The 22,025-nt window shown below is 54.5% G+C and overlaps 2 protein-coding genes across 7 annotated transcripts in view; one reads left to right on the top strand and one right to left on the bottom strand.

The window, feature by feature from the left end:
* Positions 1 to 518: 518 nt before the first annotated feature.
* On the top strand, positions 519 to 20,579 carry HNF1A (HNF1 homeobox A). 5 transcript variants are annotated; one of them, XM_045791529.2, is made up of 10 exons: positions 521 to 1,220; positions 8,827 to 9,026; positions 13,003 to 13,189; positions 13,641 to 13,882; positions 14,728 to 14,879; positions 15,012 to 15,213; positions 15,902 to 16,093; positions 17,135 to 17,256; positions 17,344 to 17,488; positions 19,232 to 20,579. In XM_045791529.2, exons 1-10 carry the CDS (start codon positions 895 to 897, stop codon positions 19,357 to 19,359), a joined length of 1,896 nt encoding a protein of 631 aa, XP_045647485.1. In that variant the 5' UTR covers positions 521 to 894; the 3' UTR covers positions 19,360 to 20,579. The 5 variants fall into 5 exon arrangements, with proteins under 5 accessions (XP_045647482.1, XP_087713398.1, XP_045647484.1 ...); XM_045791527.2 differs by having other exon boundaries at positions 17,344 to 17,527; XM_045791526.2 differs by having other exon boundaries at positions 519 to 1,220; positions 17,135 to 17,488.
* Positions 3,663 to 22,025, bottom strand: part of C30H12orf43 (chromosome 30 C12orf43 homolog) — a 28,072-nt gene continuing 9,709 nt past the window's right edge. Inside the window, exons 6-8 of one of the 2 annotated variants that reach the window (XM_045791530.2) lie at positions 11,956 to 21,953; positions 8,867 to 9,132; positions 3,663 to 7,413 (exon numbers count right to left, since the gene is read on the bottom strand). In XM_045791530.2, coding sequence (XP_045647486.1) covers positions 21,593 to 21,953 — 361 coding nt within the window. In that variant the 3' untranslated portion in view covers positions 3,663 to 7,413; positions 8,867 to 9,132; positions 11,956 to 21,592. The remainder of the gene's footprint in view (positions 7,414 to 8,866; positions 9,133 to 11,955; positions 21,954 to 22,025) is intronic. The other variant, XM_045791531.2, reaches the window with a different exon arrangement.

The following is a 22,025-nucleotide window of genomic DNA, read 5'->3' as shown; positions in this document are numbered from 1 at the left end:
GAGTTTTTTGATGCCCCCTTTAAAATTTATACGTGAGTTAAGTGCCTGCTTGGCCTCACCTTGTTCCCACCTTACAAGTTTGGTCCCTTGCTACCTGTGTGGCTTTGGGCAAGTTGTTTCACCTCTCGGAGCCTTTGGTTTTCTGGTCTGTAAAATGGGGATAACCCCTGTACCCACCCACAGCTCTTAGGTGGGTACAATGAGGCAATGCCACAGTTTACAGACCAGCACACAGCAGACTGAAGTCAAGGCTTCTTTCCTACGGGGAGGCCTGGTGTTGGGTCACACACCCAACATGGATGTGACCTAGCCCCGGCCTTAAGGACAGCTGGCCCACCTGCCTAGAACCCCTTCCTGCTTCAGTTCCCAAGGGAAACCTGCTCTTTTCAGTCTCCTGTCTCAGCCTGAGCCCCCTACAAAGTCCTCAGGGGCGAGATCCAAAGCTGTTCACCAAAAGCCCTCCGTGGCCCCCCAGCCTCTTCCATTCTGGCTGCCCTCCACCCCCCTGCCTCCCCCACCCTCCCCTCTGCCCATTCCCATTGAAGGCCTCGGCTCCCCAGTCCCTGTGCGCTGCCATGAGGCCTGCACTTTGCAGGGCTAAGTCCAAAGTTCAGTCCCTTCGCTAAGCACACGGATAAATATGAACCTTGGAGAATTTCCCCAGCTCCAATGTAAACAGAGCGGGCAGGGGCCCTGATTCACTGGCCGCTGGGGCCAGGGTTGGGGGTTGGGGGTGCCCACAGGGCTCGGTTCGTGGGGTTTGGGGGGGCAATAGGTGCAAGGAGCCTGGTTTGTGGCTGCCTGCTGGTCGCCCAGCAAGTAGACAGCCCGCTCAGTGGGGGGAGGTAGCCGGTTTGGTGGCCCCAGGCCTCGTGGCCCAGTGGTAGCAGAGCCATGGTTTCTAAACTGAGCCAGCTGCAGACGGAGCTCCTGGCGGCCCTGCTCGAGTCGGGCCTGAGCAAAGAGGCACTGATCCAGGCACTGGGTGAGCCGGGGCCCTACCTGCTGGCTGGAGATGGCCCCCTGGACAAGGGGGAGTCCTGCGGCGGCGGTCGAGGGGAGCTGGCCGAGCTGCCCAATGGGCTGGGGGAGGCGAGGGGCTCCGAGGACGAGACGGACGACGATGGGGAAGACTTCACACCGCCCATCCTCAAAGAGCTGGAGAACCTCAGCCCCGAGGAGGCGGCCCACCAGAAAGCCGTGGTGGAGACCTTGCTGCAGTAAGGACCCCTCCCCTGTCCCCAGCATCCAAGGAGCCCAGGGAGGCCCACCCTCAGCCCCTGACTAGCCCTAGTCCAGAGTTCCCTGAGCTGTAACTTTTAGCCTGGCTGTCGGGAAGGGGGACTGGGCCCACAAGAGCTCCGGGGCGTCCTTGCTGGAGGCTCCCAGGCTCTCACCTGGCCCTCTGCAAAGTCCTGACTCCCCATGAGCCAAGGCTTTCAGCCCAGGGCTTGGGAAGTAAGGGTATGACCCAGGGGAGATCTGAGTTGGGGAAAAAGCAGGCATGTCCATAATTCATGTGCCTGGAGAAACGGGGGCGTGGGATGGGGTGGTGGGAATTGTTAGCCACCGCCGCCCTTTGTACTCCCCAAACCCTAACCTCCCTGCTAAGCATTCAGATTGAGGCTCTGGGTCCAGGAAGCACTGTTAGTGAAAGGGGGGCTGGGGTTTTAGGGGCTCCCTCAGCCACCCAGGGACTCAAGCATTAAGCCAGGAAAGCCCGGGTTTTACCTGAGGGAGATGGAGCCTCGGGGCAGGACCTGTTCCCCTTTCCTGCACAGCCTTAGGCCCCCCGCCCCCACCTCACCCGCAGGCACCTTGAGAGGTCTCCCCGCTGTGCACCCCCATCCACTGGCTGGCTCCCCAACTCCGGGAGAACTGGGTGGGTCTGAGTCCGATGCCTCCCCTCTCCTCAGCAGAGCTGACCTGGTTACTAATTACCCATGAGCTTTATTATTTCTTTTGTTTTATAAATTTATAAATGGTAAAAGGCTCTGATAAGGCCTGTGATCATTAACTTGTAAAGATGGTGGCCTGGGGAGGCCTGGGCCAACCAACCTCCTACCCAGCAGGGGCGGGGGAAAGGGGTCTTGGGGCTGCAGGGACCGCCCTCCCCAAAGGCTCCTAAGCTCCAATCCTAACAGCCAGGCCCTGTGCTGAGGCTTCAGGGGCATACGGTCCAATAATATTGAGATGAACACTGGAAGGAAGCTAGGAATAACTCTGCTTCACAGATGAGGAAACTGAGGCCCCGGGAGGGGAAGTAGCTTGACTAAGGCCACCCGGCTGGGACTCCACAGCCACTCTGTTTGGTGCTCTCAATTGCCATGACCGGGCAGTGGGAGGAAGAGACCCAAAGAGGCTCTCTATGGGACCATCTCTTTTCTGTCCAAGGTCCTGATCCCAGCTTGGGGTGGGGGGAGCCCTCAGGGTCTGCCCAGCCTTGTGAGGGCCTGGGCAGGGGGCAGGGGAGCAGCCAGGGCCCCCTGACTTGGCAGGAAGGAGAGGGCAAAGGGCCCTGCTGCGCTGCAGGGGAGGGGCAAAGAGTCAGGCCTTGCCAGACCCAGGGCGAGGGTGACCGGGACAGGGTGGGGCTGGGCTAGACCTGCTCCTCGCCCCAGATGGGACTGGGGGCTTTCCGGTGGGAGTGGGGGCTGGGGGTACCAAGGGCCTTTCTTACCTGGCTGGGTGGGGCCTCTGGATCAGCAGCCCCTTTGGTGGAATGGTAGGTGGGGGGGAGGCTTCATCCACAGCACTTGAGGGGGGAGCAGAGGTCAAAGTGCTCCCTGGGGACCAGCAGAGAGACCTGGAAGCTGAGGGAGAGCGAGGAGCCGTGGAGGAAGAGAGAGAGAGGGCGTGGGGGGAGATGGAGAGCCCTGCAGAAGCACAGGAGAGCAGGAGAGCCCCAACGGCAGAGGGGCTCCCTCCCAGCTGGGAGAAGGGGCTGCGGAGAGAGTGAGACACCCCAAGCTGCAGAGAAGGCTGGAGTGCTTCCCGCCTGCCCCGATTGGGTTTTCTTTAATGCTAACAGCATGCTATTTACTTTCCATTTAAATTTGAGATGTTGCTATAAATTATCAACCAGCTCCTTGTTCCTGCAGAGTTTATAACTAACTACCTGGGTTACTTATTGTTCAGGTAACAAAAGGGATGTGAAAACGCCCGGAGGGGAAAAAGTGGGGCCTCTACCCTCAGGGCACAGGAGGGAGTGGGGTGGGCACCCCTGATGAAGGCCTGGACAGCCGGGGTGGGGGAGGTTAAGGCTGGAAAGGCTGGTGCACGAGGAAGGGTTCCCCTGTGGACGCCATTTCTTTGAAGACAGTGTGTGGGAAGAGGCAGGGTGGATCCTGGCGGCCTCCCCGCTGGGGTGCCTCTGCCTGAGGCCACGGCAGGACCCTGAGCTCTTCCCTCAGACCTCCACCCTTAGCTCACTGTGTGACCTTGGGCAAGGCTCCTCTCCTGACTCAGTTTCCCTAGCTGGCCAATGAATGAAATTCAAATCCCCTGCCCTGGTTCCCTGACCTCTTCTTGAGGGACCTCTGTCCCTCCCTCACTTTCCTCCAGTTACACTGAATTTGCGGATTCCCACCTCAGGGCCTTTGCGTGTACTGCTCCTTCTTCCTGGACATTTCTTTCTAGTTCTTCCCGTGACCTATTCCCTCTTTTTTTTTTTTTTTTTTTTAAGATTTTATTTATTTGACAGAGAGAGAGAGAGAACAAGCAGGGGGAGCAGCAGGCAGAGGGAGAGGGAGAAGCAGGCTCCTCACTGAATAGGGAGCCCGATAAGGGGCTCAATCCCAGGATCCTGGGATCATGACCCAAGCCGAAGGCAGATGCTTAACCGACTGAACCACCCAGGTGCCCCATCTTTCTCCTCCTTTTGCTCAACTGTCACCTCCTCAGGGAGGCCCTCCCTCACTGCCCCCATCTGAATGTAGTTCCCACCAGAATCACTCTCTCTTCCACTACCTTCTGTTACTTTCTCTTCTCCCTTAACTTTACTTACGATTATCTGTTTCTGTTTTCTATCTCCTGCCATGAAAACATAAGCTTTTCCAAGGCAGGGCCAGCGTGGCCTTGTCTACCACTCGTACCCCTGATATCCAGCCCAGGGGCTCAAACACAGCATGAATGAATGAGTGGCTAGGATTCCCTGAAGCCCTGGGGACATCTGCTGTTAGGGCCAAGGGAGGAACCTGTACCCGGGGCTCCTCCCTGGGTGTCCTCCTGGGTCCTCCCTGTCCCCAGCAGCTCAAACCTCAACCTGAGGGTCTCTGATCCTCTCCGTCGGGCTGCACCAGGGCATTGAGACCCAGGAAGACAGTGGGCAAGGTGAGACAATCTAACATACCTGACTGAGGCCAACCCGCCCGGGTTCAAATCCCAACTCAGCCCCACCCTAACTCGGGCAGGTGATTTCATGTCTCTGAGCCCTCGTTCTGTTTGCAAGGCAGAGATGATGATAACACTTACCAAAAGGGTCAAATAGCATGTAAATGCAATGAACGGTTGCTATGAGTAATAGTCCCATTTTACAGATTTACAAAGTAGTAAGGCCGGGACTTGGACCCAGGTCCTCCTAATCCCACACTCTGCACGGTGTCCTTGGGCCTGTGTGCCGTCCTTAATATGTTTATTTCCCTTTTTATCCCTCCCGAGTCATTCTTGCTGTTAACCTCACATCCACTTACTTCCATGCAGGAAGTGAAAAGCTCACAGGACCGCTTAGAAATGCGTTAAACTTGTTTTCTCCTCCTGGCAACCTATGACATTTTTTTTAGCTCTGTATCACAGTTGGGGAAACTGAGGCACACAGAGGTTAAGTGATTTCCCAAGGCCACCTGGATAGTGAGTGGCAGAGCTGGGATTCAACCTGAGATGGGAAGCTTCTCCACTTACCCACCCCCCTCCCCGCCGGGCCATGCGCTGAGAACTTCACTCCCCCTCCAGACGTGTGGCCCTTCTGGCTGGTCTCTGAGCTCCATAGCCTTGGACCTCTGAAACCGCAGAGGCCAGCGAGCCAATGGCCCAAAGTCTTGAATCTCTGACCGACCCCTCCCAGAACCCGTAGGAGGTGGGAGGAGGCGATGTGGGCAGCTCTTCACCTCTCCCGGGCCCTTTGACCTCTGCTGCCGGGCTGGGGGTCCTGTGGCCACATCATCCATGACGATGATGATGACGGTGACCAAGTGTTGTACTTGCTGAACACGTACCATGTCCCAGGCCCTGCGCTATGCGGTTCACCCCCATCTGGAACTCAGTCCTGCCAAAGGCCCTGCGAGGCCGGCGTGGGCTTACTGCTGAGGCACAGAAGGGCATGGGGCGTGCAGGAGGTGGAAGGCGCCATGCTGGGATGTGAACCCAGGTTGGCTTGCCTCTTAAACCCATTAGCGGGAAAGCAGGAGATACCTGGAGACGTGGCCTGTTAGTTCTGGGTTGGGGAAACTGTTCTGGAAAGAGTCAGGTCCCTGGAGACTGAGGGTGAGTGAGTGAGTGAGTGTGGTGGGGAGTGGGCGGGAGAAAGAGACAGAGTGAACAACAGACACACACACACAGGCAGAAGGAGAGACAGAGAGTAAAGAGAGAGGAAGAGAACCAGGCAGAGAGAAACTAAGACAGAAAGAGAGACAGATATGGAGTCAAACACGCAGACAGTGACGGGGCAGTAAATCTTCGGTGAGAGCCGGGGAGGCTGGGCTGAGAGAAAGACTGAGCTCATTCTCTCTGGGGAAGGGAGGAGGTGATGCCTGCAGCTGGGGGGAGGAGGGAGGCCATCGGCAGCTCGGCTCCAGAATCAGATAAACATGTTTGCCTCCAAGCACAACGCTGGACTTTGTACTGCCCTTCCCTCCAGGCTCTGACTGGCACCGGGGGAGCCGGGGAGGGGTGGAGGAGGAGGGTCCTAGGAGCCCCTCAGTGCAGGGAGGAAGAAGAGCTCGGGGAGAGCTCTGGGGGATCTGGGCAAAGCAAAATATTCTGGAGTCCAGCTAGGTCACTTTGGACAAGTGCTTTACCTTTCTGAGGCTCAGTTTTCCCATCTGTGAAATGGGCATATGGAGTAGCACCTACTTTCTAGGGTTATGGTAAGATTTACATAACCAGCCCTTAGCACAGTGCCTGGTTCATGGTCAATACTCAAGAAACATGAATTCTCACATCTATCATTTTTACACAACTCGGATTTGCCGTACCGACTGCTGACCAATTCAAATCGAACTGTCCCCGCCTCCCTTTCCTCCCTACGTGTATGGAAACTGCTGCTAAGAAAGGAGGGAGTCATGGGGCTCCAGCTGCTGAAAGGCTCTGTGCCCTCACACCCGAGAAGGGCATTGTCAAGGGGGCAACGCCAGGCTGGCTCCTTGGGAAGGAGAGAAGGGGAGAAGGCAGTACGGGGCGCGCTTCCAAGTGCTGGGGGTTATTTGCTTTTTGTTCTTTCACAGCTGAGTTTCCAGTGTTCTATATGCATGTATAGCATATTATCTACCATTACATTACATTATTTGGAAAGTACAGAAAAGCAAGAGAGGACGCTGTCCCTCTTCCCAGCACCCCATTCCCGTCTTGAGACAACCAGTGTCGCTAGTCTTGTCTGTATCTTGTCTGGTATTTCATGCGAACACAAGCAAATATGCAGGACTCTTTTGTGCCATTTCAGATTTTAAACAAACAGCACAGCAGACCCTCCAGAATGTTCCGTGTGGGTGCAGGCAGAGCTTCCTCGGTGCGTTTTTACGGGTGCCATCTACTGGAGGCACCGCCAACAGTCCCCTTCTGCCTGACACTCAGGTCGTTTCCGGTAATTTGCTGTGGCAAGCCACACGGCGACAAGTGGCCTCCTACACATGCCATCTGTCACGTGTGCAAATGTTGGAAAGCTCAAATTCTAGAAGCAAATTGGTCAAGGGGGTGAGGACCTCAGGCTTTGGAACCACACAGAGCTGGGGTCAAACCCCGGCTCCGTCTGTTCTCAGCACTGTTGTATGGAGCTGCTTTTATCTGCCGCGGTATTTGTAATTCAAGCTCAGGAGAGGAGAGCTGAGACAGAACAGGAGAGGGAGGGAGAGAATTTGTGTGGTACAGGCCGTCACAGCCCCCCGTTCCCCACCGGGGGCAGAGGATGGGGACACGAATCACAGATGGCTACAGGTCCCCTGAGTCTCTCCGGTAAGAGTCTCAGCCCACGGAGTGAGATTCGGGGGCTCAAACACGCACCTCTGAATACCAGCCCATAACTCCTTCTCCTGAACCGGCCCGCCCCCACCCCGTGCTGTAGGCAAACTGGCCAGGCCACAGCCTAGGGTTTAGTGCAGGTTATCAGGAGCTGTTTTGACTCCGTGTGGGTTTTACCTGATAGGCTGACTTAGATGGAATCCCTTCAGGTGAGATGGGACTCTGCTGGGCTGGCTCTGTGACCTTGGGCAAAAGATACGATGCAAGCACTTAGCCTCAGTGGCCCTGGCTGTAAAGTGAGAGAATCATGTTTCTCCCCTTGTTTTCAGACCCATTTTCCCCCCCAGTAGGTCTCCTTCATCCATCCATCCATCCATCCATCCATCCATCCATCCATCCATCCATCATCTACCATCTATTTATCCTTCTATCCGTCTATCCACCTATCCACCATCCCATTTCCCCATCCCTCTAACAACCTCCCCTCCCCTCTATTCATCCAACCATCCATCCATCCATCCATCCATCCATCCACCATCTACCATCTATTTATCCTTCTATCCATCCGTCTATCCACCTATCCACCATCCCATTTCCCCATCCCTCTAACAACCTCCCCTCCCCTCTATTCATCCAACCATCCATCCATCCATCCATCCATCCATCCATCCATCCACCATCTACCATCTATTTATCCTTCTATCCATCCGTCTATCCACCTATCCACCATCCCATTTCCCCATCCCTCTAACAACCTCCCCTCCCCTCTATTCATCCAACCATCCATCCATCCATCCATCCATCCATCCATCCATCCATCCATCCACCATCTACCATCTATTTATCCATCTATCCATCCATCCATCCACCATCTACCATCTATTTATCCTTCTATCCATCCGTCTATCCACCTATCCACCATCCCATTTCCCCATCCCTCTAACAACCTACCCTCCCCTCTATTCATCCAACCATCCATCCATCCATCCATCCATCCATCCATCCATCCATCCACCATCTACCATCTATTTATCCATCTATCCATCCATCCATCCACCCACCCACCCACCCACCCATCCACTATCCCACTTACCCAGGTGTCCACCCATCCACCCACCTATTCATTCCTCTATCCACCTACCTATCTACCCTCTCATTCATTCATCCAACCACCCGGCCACCATCCCATTTACCCATCCATCTATCCACCCATCCACCATCCCATTTATCCATCCATCCATCTGCCCACCCATCCATCCATCCACTCATTCATTCATGTATTCACCATGGCATACATTATGTCAGGCCTATTTTGGGTGCTGAGAACCAGACAGTTCCTACCTTCACAGTGTTTATAGTCTCTCACAGTGACTAAGACATAGCCACAAACAACATTTCCAAGTAGGATGAGGGGAGGACTTTCCCTATCTGGCTTGTACAGCTTTCGGCAGGAGTCTGTTCATGTCTTCATCTCTGTCCATATGTCCTGGCATGAGTGCCCTTACGTTGCTGTCCTGGAGTCTGAGTGTAAGTCCCGGGCTCCACACCTGCTTCCACCCACGATCCCCACTCTCAGGGCTGACAGGACCCCCAGCCCTACCTGCACCCCCCTGCACCCCCCGTGCTGAGCAGGCTCTGTCCTTGCCCTCCTACCAGGGAGGACCCATGGCGCGTGGCCAAGATGGTCAAGTCCTACCTGCAGCAGCACAACATCCCGCAGAGGGAGGTGGTTGACACCACTGGCCTCAACCAGTCGCACCTGTCCCAGCACCTCAACAAGGGCACCCCCATGAAGACGCAGAAGCGAGCCGCCCTGTACACCTGGTACGTCCGCAAGCAGCGAGAGGTGGCGCAGCGTAAGTAATGAGCACGGCCCCGTCTTCCCTGGCAGGGCCCTGGAACTCTCTGCAGGTCGGGGGTTGGGGCTGGAAGCTTCTCCACCACGTTACCGGGACAGGTTGCCTGAGAGGAAGTCAGCAGGAGTCAGTGGGCACGTGCTACCTATTCTGCGCAAGGCCCGCGGGGGAGGGGAGCAGGCCGGTCCTGGGCATCTGAAGCTGGATGAACTGGGTCCCTGCCTTCTAGAAGCTCTGTGTGGAAACACAGATCGTTACGATGCAGCGAGACGTGTATTATAATACAACAAAAACAAGAGTAACAGCTAGTGTTTATGGAGCCATCACCGTATGCCGGGCCCAGGGCCGCGCCGCACTACGTAAACTATTTCAAAATATTCAGCTGGCAGAGGACCAGACAGTAATCGATTCTTCCACAGGGAGGCAAGGGCATCAGGAAGGGCCACACCAGAAGCAGAACTTTCAGACGAAGTCTTAAAGTCTGAGTGGAATTTTGGCCCACGGAGACACAGGGAAGGGTGTTTTGGGCAGAAGGAGTGGCCTGAGTAAAGGCTCAGAGGCAAGGTGTACGCTCAGGGGATCCTTCACTGCAAACCCAGGGAGACCTGGCCAAACTATTGTTCAGGGAATGGTGGGCTTCCTTGCTTAGAACTCACGCCCCAGAGGGGCGCCTGGATGGCACAGCGGTTAAGCGTCTGCCTTCGGCTCAGGGCGTGATCCGGGCGTTATGGGATCAAGCCCCACATCAGGCTCCTCTGCTATGAGCCTGTTTCTTCCTCTCCCACTCCCCCTTCTTGTGTTCCCTCTTGCTGGCTGTCTATCTCTCTGTCGAATAAATAAATAAAATCTTTAAAAAAAAAAAAAAAAAGAACTCACACCCCAGAAAATTCCAAGTGCATACTCACACTTTTGAAACTATGTGTAAAAAAAATTTTTTTTTAAGATTTTATTTATTTATTCGTCAGAGAGAGAGAGAGCATGAATGAGCACAAGCTATGCAGGACTCGATCCCAGGACCCCGGGATCATGACCTGAGCCGAAGGCAGACGCTTAACTGACCAAGCCACCCAGGCATTCCTAAAAAAAATTTTATTATTTTCTTTTCTTAATTATCCATGTTTTTTTTTAAAAGATACTATATTTTAGTTTTAAAAAATAGGGGAAAATAAAAAGCTTACAATAAAAATTAGGTGTCCTCCTAAAGAACGTTCCTAGTCTCATGCATCCTTCCAGAGAGATTTTATGCATATACTAGCAATATATAATAGAGATATATTTTCCTCTGCTATTTGAAGGGCGGCTGAATATTCTGTTATTTCGTGGTACCACTGTTTGCTTAACGGGCTCCCTACCAAAGGACTTTTAGGGTTTTTCCAATGTGCTGTTATAACCAACTGCTTCGAAGAACATCGTTCTTTGTATATGTGTTCCCACGAGACTATGTCTGTAAAGTAATTCCTAGAAGTGGAATTCTGGGCCAGAGAGTAGGTACTTGAAAATCTTTGATAGATATTCCTGTAGCTCCTTATGAAGACACGGTGACAACTGGCGTGTCTGGTAATTTACAAAATAAACTTTTCCCCCCATGGTTCCTAAACATTAAAATGTTAAAGTGCTCAAAGTCATGTATTGATCTGCTCACCCATTTAATATTCACTTACGTATTTACTTATTCATCGATTTTTACAAGCTGAAAAGTTGCTTTTTTTTTCCAAGCTGGAAAGTTTATTAAAGTGAAAAGTACATTCTCGAGAGATGAGAGCAGGTGAGCTCGAGAGAGAGCAGGCTACACCTCATTTAATATTAATTAATTAATTATTTTAAAAAATATTTTATTTCTAAGTCCTCTCCACACCCAACGTGGGGCTTGAACTCACAGCCCTGAGATCAAGAGTCGCACGGTCCACTGACTGAGCCAGCCAGGCGCCCACCTCATTTTACATTTATTGAGCATCTACTATTTACCATTTTCTGTTGAACACACAAAAAAGCAACTTTTAAAAGCTGTGATTATCATTTCTATAACTTATTTTTTTAACTATGATATTAGTAGGGGCACGTGGGTAGTTCAGGCAGTTAAGCATCTGACTCTTGATTTTGGCTCAGGTCATGATCTCGGGGTCATGAGATCAAGCCCCGCCTCAGGCTCTGTGATGGACGTGGAACCTGCTTAACATTCTTTCTCTCTCTCCCCCTGCCCAACCCCCCCCAACTATGATATTAGTTTTATCAAGGGACTGATTAAAACATTAAATTAATTGGGGCGCCTGGGAGGCCTAGTCGGTTAAGTGTCCGACTCATGTTTTCAGCTCAGGTCCTGATCTCAGGGTCCTGGGATCGAGCCCTGCATTGGGCTCCATGCTCGGCACGGAGTCCGTTTGGGATTCCCTCTGCCCCTCCCCCTGCTTGCGTGTGCTCTCTCCCTCTCGCTCTAAAATAAATAAATGAATAAAATCTTTTAAAAAAATACCAAAAAAACCCATTAGGTTAATTAACATTTACTGAGCAACCCACTATGGTAAAGTTTTGTAAGAAAATATTTTCTTACAAAGATGATTGCTGATTGCTTATTCGTGCAGACGTAGCAACACATACCGATGCCCCAGGAGCCATGTCCCTGCCCCCTGTACCCGACACGGGCATCCTTTGGGTCTCAGGTGGCTGGGACTATATATGACGTAATTTGGCACTATCACGAAGTGTTTTTAGAAAACTAGCAATTTACCCTTCTTAGCAGGTAAAACTTAAATAACACATAACAAACTCTTAATTTTAGAGTAAGTGTAGACTTTCAGAACTTCTGGGCAGGTGGTACAGAGAAATCCAGTTTCCCCCAGACCCAGTTTTCCCTATTACTAGCACGAGTATGGGACATTTGTCACGATTAACAAACCAACACTGTCACACTATTATTAAGTCCAACACTTACTTTGCTATTCAGATTTCCTCAGTATTTCCCTCATGTCCTTTTTCTGGTCCAGGATCCAGGTGTGGACGTACTGCATCTCGTTGCCGTGTTGTCTTAGGTTCCTCTGGCTTGTGACAGTTTCTCAGATTTTCCTTGCTTTCGATAGCCTTGACGGGGTGATTTCACATTTTAGTGTTGCTGGGCCACGTCACAGTGTCTGTACTCTAGACCTTGGTCCAGCCTGCTGCCAGGCGAGATGGCTGAGTCAGTGTGAGCGGCCGCCCGAGCCTCAGCTGCGGAGAATGCTGGACTCGGGAGTCAGGTGGCCTTCTAGTGGCTTCTAGAGTTGGCTTTCGGGGGGTCTAAGCCCGCCTCTCCCCAGACCACTGGTGCTGGCTTCTGCCTCTTGGCACTCGGGCAGTGAAGGCATAGCCTCTGCACTCTCCCTGACTCGCGCTCCCTGCCTCCCCTCCCATAAAGATGGCTTTGCATTGATCTGTTCTAGTCTCTCAGTTGCTTGCTCGGGGAGAATCTAAGAGTTTCCCCTAAAGTGGAACCCGCTGACAAGGGCTAAGCTGGGTCTCTGCTCTCCTGACTAACACTTGCAATTTAAGTGTGATTTACAGGTCTGAAAAGTTTAAAATAGCTCTGAATCTACTCAGGAGATGTGGCTCAAGTTTCTGTTCTACTGTGTAGCCCTGGAAAGATATTCAGCCTCTCTGAGCCTCAGCATCTTCGTCTAAAATAAGATAGCCAATGTGTTAAATCTGAACGAACGCTAATGCTTTTCTGGAGCCTTGTATTGAGAAGGATTACGAGTGTCCATCTGGGCCTGTAGAAAACTGTGCAGGGGTTGATTAGCAATGTCTGCCTGGGGCACGGGTTAAGACAAGGGCGGCACGTGTGCTGTGTTTGTCATCACTGGATTGGATGATTTCTAAGTTCTAGCTGTAAGCTCCTTTGGCTCAACACCTTGGGAATGAGAAAGAATCAGGGGCATGGTCACAGGAACTGAGGTGGGAGGGTAGGAGTGGCCGGTGCCCTGCTTACGGCTCTCTGTGCCTACAGAGTTCACCCACGCAGGGCAGGGTGGGCTGATTGAAGAGCCCACAGGTGATGAGCTGCCAACCAAGAAAGGGCGGAGAAACCGTTTCAAGTGGGGCCCAGCCTCCCAGCAGATCCTGTTCCAGGCCTACGAGAGGCAGAAGAACCCCAGCAAGGAGGAGCGAGAGGCATTGGTGGAGGAGTGCAATCGGTAGGATGGTCGGTGGGTCAGCAGGGCTGGTTCGGTCTGGGCTGGGGCAAGGCTGGGGGAGGGTGGCTCTGGGGTCTGAGGGAGGCTCCCCAGTCCTTGCGTGCTCCTGCTGTTGGCCCAGGAGCACTCAAATCCTGCTCAGTGTCTGGAACTTAGCTCCACTCCTAGCACCCACTCCCCACCCATCCAAGCAATCCTTGAGCGGCTGCTCATCTCATTCACCCTCATTAGGACCCTACGGCTGTTTTGCCCACTTTATGAATGGAGAGACTAAGAGAGGTTAAGACACTTGCTCAAGGTCACACAGCAGCACTGGGATTGGAACCCAGATCTGCCAGCTTTAAACACTAGGGGAGAAGCCTACCTCTCAGGACTCTCTCACCTACCTCCAGCCCCAGGACAGGCTTCCTCTGAGCCTGGCCTGGAGGCTCATGAGTGGCCATTTCTGCAGGGCGGAGTGCATCCAGAGGGGGGTGTCACCGTCACAGGCACAGGGGCTGGGCTCCAACCTCGTCACGGAGGTGCGTGTCTACAACTGGTTTGCCAATCGGCGCAAGGAAGAAGCTTTTCGTCACAAGCTGGCCATGGACACATACAGTGGGCCGCCACCAGGGCCAGGCCCGGGCCCCACACTGCCTGCCCACAGCTCCCCGGGCTTGCCCCCACCCGCCCTCTCCCCCAGTAAGGTCCATGGTGAGTGCTATGTGTGTGGCGGGGATTGAAATAGTGGGTAGAGGGGACATGAGGGTAGGCTGGTGAGCTGGGGAGCACAACGCCAGTGACAATAACCACCCAAACCTCTTCGCACTTCAGCTTGGTTCCTTATCGTTCCCCTCTACTCGTCACCCTCCTCTATCCAGTCCTCTCCTCTCCACCCCAGTGACCCCTCCATGCCATTCGATCCAGCCTACCTTGACTCGGGTCACTTCCATTCAATTCATTCATTAAAGATCAACTCAACACAATTCATTTCAGTTCAATTCAATTCAATTCAATTCAATTCAATTCCATCCTGTTCAACTCACTACAATCCAATTGAGTTCCTTTCAATTCCGCTCAGTCCAACTAAATATAATCCAAGGAAATTAAGTTAATTTTGTACGGCTCAGTTCAGTTCAATCCAATTAAATTTGATCTGATTCGGTTCAACTCCATCATGCTCAATCTACTTCATTTTGGGTTCAATTCAACTAGATTCCAGTTCATTTAACTAATTCCGGATCCTTCTATTCAACTCCATTCACTGCAGTTTCATTTCATCAGTTTTAGTTCACTCTGAGCCAGATGTCTTTCATTGCACACCTACTGTCTATCACGTATAGCCCTGGCCAGTGGGGGCCACGGAGCTAATAAAATGCAGGTCTTGCCTTCAGGGAGTTGGAAGCAGCCAGCCCAGGATCTGGCAGGATATGCAAATGAAGTCTGAGGGCTGCACACACAGAGATGGGGCAAGTGAGCAAACTGAGGCAGTTTGGAGTGATGGGGGCCACGGAGGGCAGGAAGTGGGGTGTTGAGGCTGGACGCGGCTCCCCTTCCAGGTGTGCGCTACGGACAGCCAGCAACCAGCGAGGGGGCGGAAGTGCCCTCCAGCAGTGGTGGCCCCTTGGTGACAGTGTCTGCTCCCCTGCACCAAGTGTCCCCCACGGGCCTGGAGCCCAGTCACAGCCTGCTGAGCACCGAAGCCAAGCTGGTGAGTGTCCCCACACCTCACGGGGGGACATCCGTCCAACCCCATCTTCCACCTTCCCTTGGCTGGGAGATTCTGGAGTCGTCCCCTGGGAGACAGTGTGGGCCCCAGGCTCAGCTTGGTTTTCCCTCCAAGGTCTCAGCAACGGGGGGCCCCTTGCCCCCTGTCAGCACCCTGACAGCGCTGCACAGCTTGGAGCAGACCTCCCCGGGCCTCAACCAACAGCCCCAGAATCTCATCATGGCGTCGCTTCCCGGGGTCATGGCCATTGGGCCTGGTGAGCCTGCCTCCCTGGGCCCCACGTTCACCAACACGGGCGCTTCCACCCTGGTTATTGGTAAGTTGGTGGGCATGAGGGGGCACCTGGGTGGGACGGCTCATGGGGCTCCCGCAGAATCCAGAAGCTAGAGGAGCCACTGGGACTCATGCCTTCACTCAGAGACTGAGTGTGAGCGCTGTGCCAGGCACTGGGCTACCTCAGTGACACACAGGTGAGCCAGACAGAACAATGACTCAATGGCTCCAACAGGAAGGCAGATAGCAAACACAATACAGATGTCACGTCGTGTCTTGGAAGGCAAAATGTCTGTGGGAAAACTGAGCAGGGGAAAGGAGATCACAGTCTTGTAGGTTTTTTTTTTTTTTAAGCCCAGACATACTTTATTTGTGGGAACCATTATGCAGAGGCTGACTATATATGACAGATAGGGAGCTCCTGGGAGAGGGCAACAAAGTTAAGCCACAGGGCTTATGCACTGCTCTGGAACCCCAGGCCTCCAGGGAACCTAACTGGACACACCCCCTGCCTATAGAATGAGTTAGAGGCTCAGAGAGGGGGAGTGACTTGCCCAGACCATGTAAGTTAGTGACAGGTCCTAGTGCGAAGGTGTCTCCTAGTCGCCTCTCCCCTTCCTCCCACCCACTGGCTCTGGGAGGGCCGGGCAGTGCCCCAGGGTCAGTGCTGGGCCAGGGGAGGCAGTGCAGGTGGCAGGAGGCCGGGCTGACTCCTGTTCCTCCCACTCCAGGCCTGGCCTCCACTCAGGCACAGAGCGTGCCGGTCATCAACAGCATGGGCAGCAGCCTGACGACCCTGCAGCCCGTCCAGTTCTCCCAGCCGCTGCACCCCTCCTACCAGCAGCCGCTCATGCCCCCCATGCAGAGCCATGTGGCCCAGAGCCCCTTCATGGCCACCATGGCCCAGCTGCAGAGCCCCCACGGTGAGCACGCCTAGCCCCACGCTGGGGGAGGGGGTGGGAGAGGCCGGGGGTCCCTGAGCAGACGAGGCGGTCTGCGGGGGCTCGGATGCCCGCCTGCGGGCCAGACCGTGTCAGCGTGTGAATACACGTGGTCGTGTGCGCACACGAGTTCTGTGAGCGGATGTGCGTGTGAGTGTTCATCGGTGTTTGCGGGTGCACACCCGCATGTGCGAGGAAGGTCACAGTCCTTTCTCTGAAATGTGTGGGCCCACGTGTATCTCAGAATTCACTACTTCTCCGACTTTAGAAAGGTGATGGGGAGTATCCACCGTACGCTCTGTCGCACTCCCAGCAGGGCTCGGGGTGACGTCTGGTCATCTAGCCCCGCGGTTTCTGCAGCAGGAGGGGCTAACAGAGACTTACATAAGCTCACATGAGGTTCGGGTCGGAGTTTGCCCCCAGATGAGCTCTAGTGCTGACTTTACGGAAATCTGTTGGTTTTCAGGCCTTTGTGGAATTTGGAACTGGGGATAAGGGCCTGTGGGCCCGTACTTGTGTGTGTATGGGTTTATCCGAGTTCATGTGAGAATATGTGGTGTGTGTGCTTTTCCGCTGGCGTCTGTGTGCGCTGTGGGGCTGGGCTGTAGGTGAAACTTTGGGTTCCACTTGGGGAGGTGTCCTGGAGGTGGAGCTATGCTGCCCCCTGCTCTGTTCACCCCCTAATGGCAGCTGCCAGCCTTTCCCTCCACGGCCTGTACTTAGTACAGCAGTGCTGTGCCTCCCACTGCCCTTCACACTTGTCCCTGGGGCTCCCCAGCCTTCCCTCCGCCCAGCCAGCCTGGGCAGGCTCTTGTAGTTGGGGAAAGGGTCCAGCCCCTCTACCTGGAGCTCCCAGTTTTGGAAGTCTGTCTGGAGTCCTCCACCACTGCTCCACTGGGCCATTACCAGGCCCCAGGCCCCATTTCCCCCAGAGCTCCCAGCTTTGAGGCCCTCCAGGGAGGGGATCAGCTTGGCCCAGGGTGCCATGTCTTTATACCCCTCTCTCTCCTCCCCCCCGGCCAGCCCTCTACAGCCACAAGCCTGAGGTGGCCCAGTACACCCACACGGGCCTGCTTCCGCAGACCATGCTCATCACCGACACCACCAACCTGAGTGCCCTGGCCAGCCTCACGCCCACCAAGCAGGTAAGGCCCGGCCCGCCCGGCCCCTTGCTCAGGCCCCTCCCCAGAGCGCACCCATGCGGGGCTCAGAAGGCTCCTGTGTTCCCCCAGGTCTTCACCGCAGACACTGAAGCCTCCAGTGAGTCCGGGCTTCACACGCCGGCGTCTCAGACCACCACTATCCACATCCCCAGCCAGGACCCCGCTGGCATCCAGCACCTGCAGCCTGCCCACCGGCTCAGCGCCAGCCCCACGGGTGAGCAGCCCTTCCCTGCTCCCTCGGCTGGGGAGGAAGGTGTGTGCGGCAAACGGGAGGGCGCCCTGTGCTCCCCTGAAGTGAGCCGGGAGGGGTACGAAAGCGCAGGAAGATGGGTCTATCTTCCGGGAATATCTCACTGACTCGGTTGAGGGAAAAGGTTAAGTAACTGCAAGAGAGAGTAGAGAGTACTAATGAGGAGTATGCTGGGCTTGCCATGGGCCAGGAGCGCCTCACGGGCCTGTTGGTGTGGCTCAGGGCCCAGCACTGTTTGAGTATGCTGCCCACATTTAAAACTCAGCTTTCACAATGAAATCACGTTTCTGGCTTTTCTTGGAAAATTGGAGACTCATGTTCCCACGTAGCAACAACAGAGCGTGGGCTCTCCAGGTCACCACATCCCACCTGACCCATTCATTTCCATCCCCCGATGCCTTAAGTCTGCAGTAATGAAGAGCGGGCACTTGGGAGTCAGGCTGCTGGGCTCTGAGGCCGCGGGCAATCACTTGCTAAGTGCGTGACTTCGGGCAGCTGCTCCCCCTCTGGGGGCCTCAGGTTCCTCCGTCCAGTCCTGATGGCTGTGGTGACAGTTACCGAGGGCTCCGTGGGCCAGGCTCCATGCTTTATTTACTGGGCACGTGTCATCATCCCCATTTTATAAATGAGAAAGCAGACACTCAGGAGGTGAGGGACTTGGCCTTGCCTCCGACAGTGATTAGGTGGCAGGGCCAGGATTAGAACCCAGGTCCACAATCAAAGCCCATTCTCTTAGCCACCAGAATCAGTCAGGGTTCTGGTGAGACACAGAACCAACAGGAATACAGCTGACCCCTGAACAACACGGGGTTTGAATGGCACGGGTCCACTCATACGCCGATTCTTTTCCATATAGCACAGGACCGGAAATGTACTTTCTCTTCCTTACGACGTTCTCGATAACTCTTTCTTTTCTCTAACTTGGTTGTAAGAATACAGCGTATAATACCTAGAACCGACAAAATATGTGCTGACCGTTTGGGTTATTGGTACAGCTTTGGGCCAACAGTAGGCTGTTAGTAGTTAAGTTTTGGGGAGTCAAAAGTTATATGCAGATTTGTGACTGTGCAGGGGGCCAGTGCCCTTGGCCCCCTGCCCTGTTCAAGGGTCAACTATATATATACGCGTATATTTAAGGAACTGGCTCACACGCCTGTGGGGCTGCTAAGTCCGAAAGCTGTAGGGCAGGCCAGCAGGCTGGCAACAGAGGAAGGAGTCAATGCTGCGGCCTTGAGGTAGGATTCCTTTTTCTCTAGGAAACCTCAGCTTTTGCTCCTAAAGCCTTCCACTGATTAGATGAGACCCACTCACGTCATCAGGAGAAATCTCCATCACTTCCAGTCAACCGATTATAGGTGTTAACCACATCTACAAAACACCTCCTGCAACACTTAAATGCTTGCCTCAGTGACTGCACCACAGCCTAGCAACACCCATGCGTAAAACCAACCACACCATCTCACAGGGCTTCTCGAATGTTTCCACCCAAATGTCCTGAGGCGGCCACTTGCTGGGTGGCTCTGGGGCCTGGCTGGGGGTTGATGAGACCCAAGCATAGAGGTTTGGTTTTGGGGTCTGGTTATCCGCTGCAGTTCAGGAGGTGGTGAGGCCCCCTGTCCCCTATGCTAAGTAACCCCCGGGATGGGTGGGCGAGGTGGGGTCAGGAAGTGCTGGGCCGGCAGCCAGCTGTCTCACTTGCCCCTGCAGTGTCCTCCAGCAGCCTGGTGTTGTATCAGAGCTCCGACTCCAACAATGGCCACAGCCACCTGCTGCCATCCAACCACAGCGTCATCGAGACCTTCATTTCCACGCAGATGGCTTCATCCTCCCAGTAACTATGGCAGCCGCCTCCCAGGGGCTGGGCCCTGCCTGGAGCCTGCATGGCCTGCTTGGGGGGTGACTGGGACATCTGAGCCTGTGAAACTTTCACTGCCACTGGACAGCGGCCTTCCCTGGAAAACTGTGCCTTGGTCCCCACCCTGCTCTGTCAGCATCAGAAAGGACTCCAAGGCTCCTTGACCTCAGGAGGGCTGATTCAGTGCACAAGAGGGGATCGTGGAGAGCTGGGAAGCAGAGCAAGTCACAGGAGGGACTGTTCCTGATTCTCAGGGCCAATCCTGTCACTTGGAACAGAAGGGAGCAGTCTTTGGACTCTGGTGCCTTCAGCCCGTGCCTGTGGACAGCCCTGGAACAACCAAGGGAACCGCATTTCTCAGGACGGCTGTGTAGCTGTGACTCACTGAGCTCCGAGAGGCCCAGGGTCAACATGGCCCCATTCTGTGCCCTGTGTCCCAATCAGGCCCCTCCCCCCTGCTCCCCTTCCAGTTGTAGACCCACATGCCCATTTGTACCAACCCCTGTCCCCCAATCACATGAGCTTTCCCCAAGTGGGTACTCTGTGCCAGGGCCTGGAGCTCAGTTGCCCGCCCCCTGGGAGGGCTCAAGCTAGTAGGGAAGGCATACAGGGCTCTCCAGCTTCCCTAGTCCTGGGCTGCCCCTCTCCCTGGCCTCCTAGATGGCCGGTTTTCTTGGCTGTTCATTCCCCTGGGTATCACACCTTCTCATGCCAGCCTGGCATCTTGCCTCTATGGGAAAGCCCCCCTCAGGGCTAGGAAGTCATCCCTGCCCTGTGGGAGCCTTGAGACTGCGCCTGGTGCTGTCAGGATTCTGGGCAACGGCGCCTCTGGCCTGTGGGGCCCTGCAGCCCCTCCCTGGTTTGGGGGAGAAGCTGCTGAGTTCAGAAGGCACCAAGGCCTGAGCAGCTGGCAGAGCTGAGGTGCCCAGAGGGAGGAGGGAAAGGTCCAGGCAGTTCACAGCCACACCCAGGAGCCGGAGGTCCCGAGTGCCACCAGGAGAGACAAGGCAGCTGTGTAAACCCAGGGCTCCACGACCTCCTCTCCCTGGGGCTGCTACACATCACCTGGCCTTGAAGACCGCTCCCACCCTGGGATTGAGGAAGGGGCCGGGGAAGAACTAGCGCCCCCTGCAGCTTGCATCCAGCTAAGGGCGAACCTGTACGTTTATTTAACTTTTAGTAAAGGAAATGAGCAACGGAGTGGTGGAAATGAGTACTGGAAACTTCTTGCTTGTCCACACATTGCCCAGATGGGGTTGGGTGGCCAGAGGGAGGTGGTGGGCCAGGGGCCTGAAGGGCGACGGCTCAGCACACACACTCACGCACCACCTCTTTCTTGCTCTGCCGGACCTCGGAGGCAAGGCCACGGAGCCAGAATTTCACCTTAGCCCTGAGCTTCTCCTCTTCCCTGCAGAACACTCCTGGTGTGTGAAACCCCGTCCACAAGTGCTGTGATACTTGCCCAAGTCTCAAGGCTGGGGGGCGGGAACACACCTTAGGGTGTAGGCAGGAGGACACCCTACGTACGTGATATTTATTTAAACTGTCTCATCAAGAGTCAGCATTGGTAAGGAGGCAGTACCCCAACCACTTTGTTAAGTCTGGGGTCTCTCGACAATTTAATTTCAATAATCGGGTTGGCTCAGAGACATGATTGTGCACGGTATATTCACAAATGTGGAGAAAAAAATTCTGGAAACCTGGGGTGGGGAAAGAATCTCTCTCCTTTTTCAGACAATGTTACATCAAGCCTGCGTGGCCTGGGGGCAGAAGTACAGAACTCTTTCTGGGCCGACCCCTTCCCTCAGTTTCTTAAGGTTGTCTCCCATACCAGGTTGAGAAGGTGGAGGGGAAAGAAAAGCTCTCCCTTCACTCGCTCTCCTCAGACAGTCCTGGGAAGATAGAAGGTTTACCACTTGATCAACAGTCTTGAATAACGGGACAGCTCCTTTTTCCTGAGGCCATGGAATGTTCTGGTACAACAGGTCTGCCCCAGCTCCCAATGGGAGCACGGATGGGTAGGCCTTGATTAGGCTTCTCATCCTACAGCCATCTTTGTCCCGACCCTTGGGCAAGACCCAATCATGGGCCAAGTATGGACTTGCCAGCCAAGCCCTTGAACTTGGAGAGGGAGGTGGGGCTTGGACATGCCTTGCCCCCCCGTGGGCGCCTTGTCCTCGAGGCTAGCTGAGCCCTGTGCCCGTGGGCGGGGATCAGTTTGCAGGTGTGGCCACTGCACTCTTTGTTGGTGGGAATGGGGAAGCCTCACTGGTCTTCTTGGCTTTTTTCTTCCTTCTCTTCTTTTTGGTCCCAAGTGATGCCTGGTCTCCATTGAGCTTGGGTGACTGCTTTTCCTGCTTCCCAACTGCGGTCCTGCTTGTGGTGGTGGTGGTGGCGGCAGCGACCAAGTCGGCACTGGCCTCCTTCTTGGCTTTCTTTTTCAACTTCTTTTTCTTCTTCTTTGCCTCTCCATCTACTCTGATAGGGCCGTGGATGGCAGATTCCTGGAAGATGTCGGAGGCCGACACAGCTGCCTCCCGGCATCGCTGCCTCTCCTCCTCACTGTCCCCGCTGCTGCAAGGGGAGGGCACAGAGTGGGCACGGGGCCCGGAGCCGCCTCTCACTGCCCTCGGTCACAGCCACCGG

Source organism: Ursus americanus, chromosome 30 (genome assembly GCF_024610735.1).
Source record: "Ursus americanus isolate L20-20 chromosome 30, mUrsAme1.1.p, whole genome shotgun sequence".
Classification (NCBI taxonomy): domain Eukaryota; kingdom Metazoa; phylum Chordata; class Mammalia; order Carnivora; family Ursidae; genus Ursus; species Ursus americanus.
This window is presented reverse-complemented; position numbering and strand designations above follow the sequence as displayed.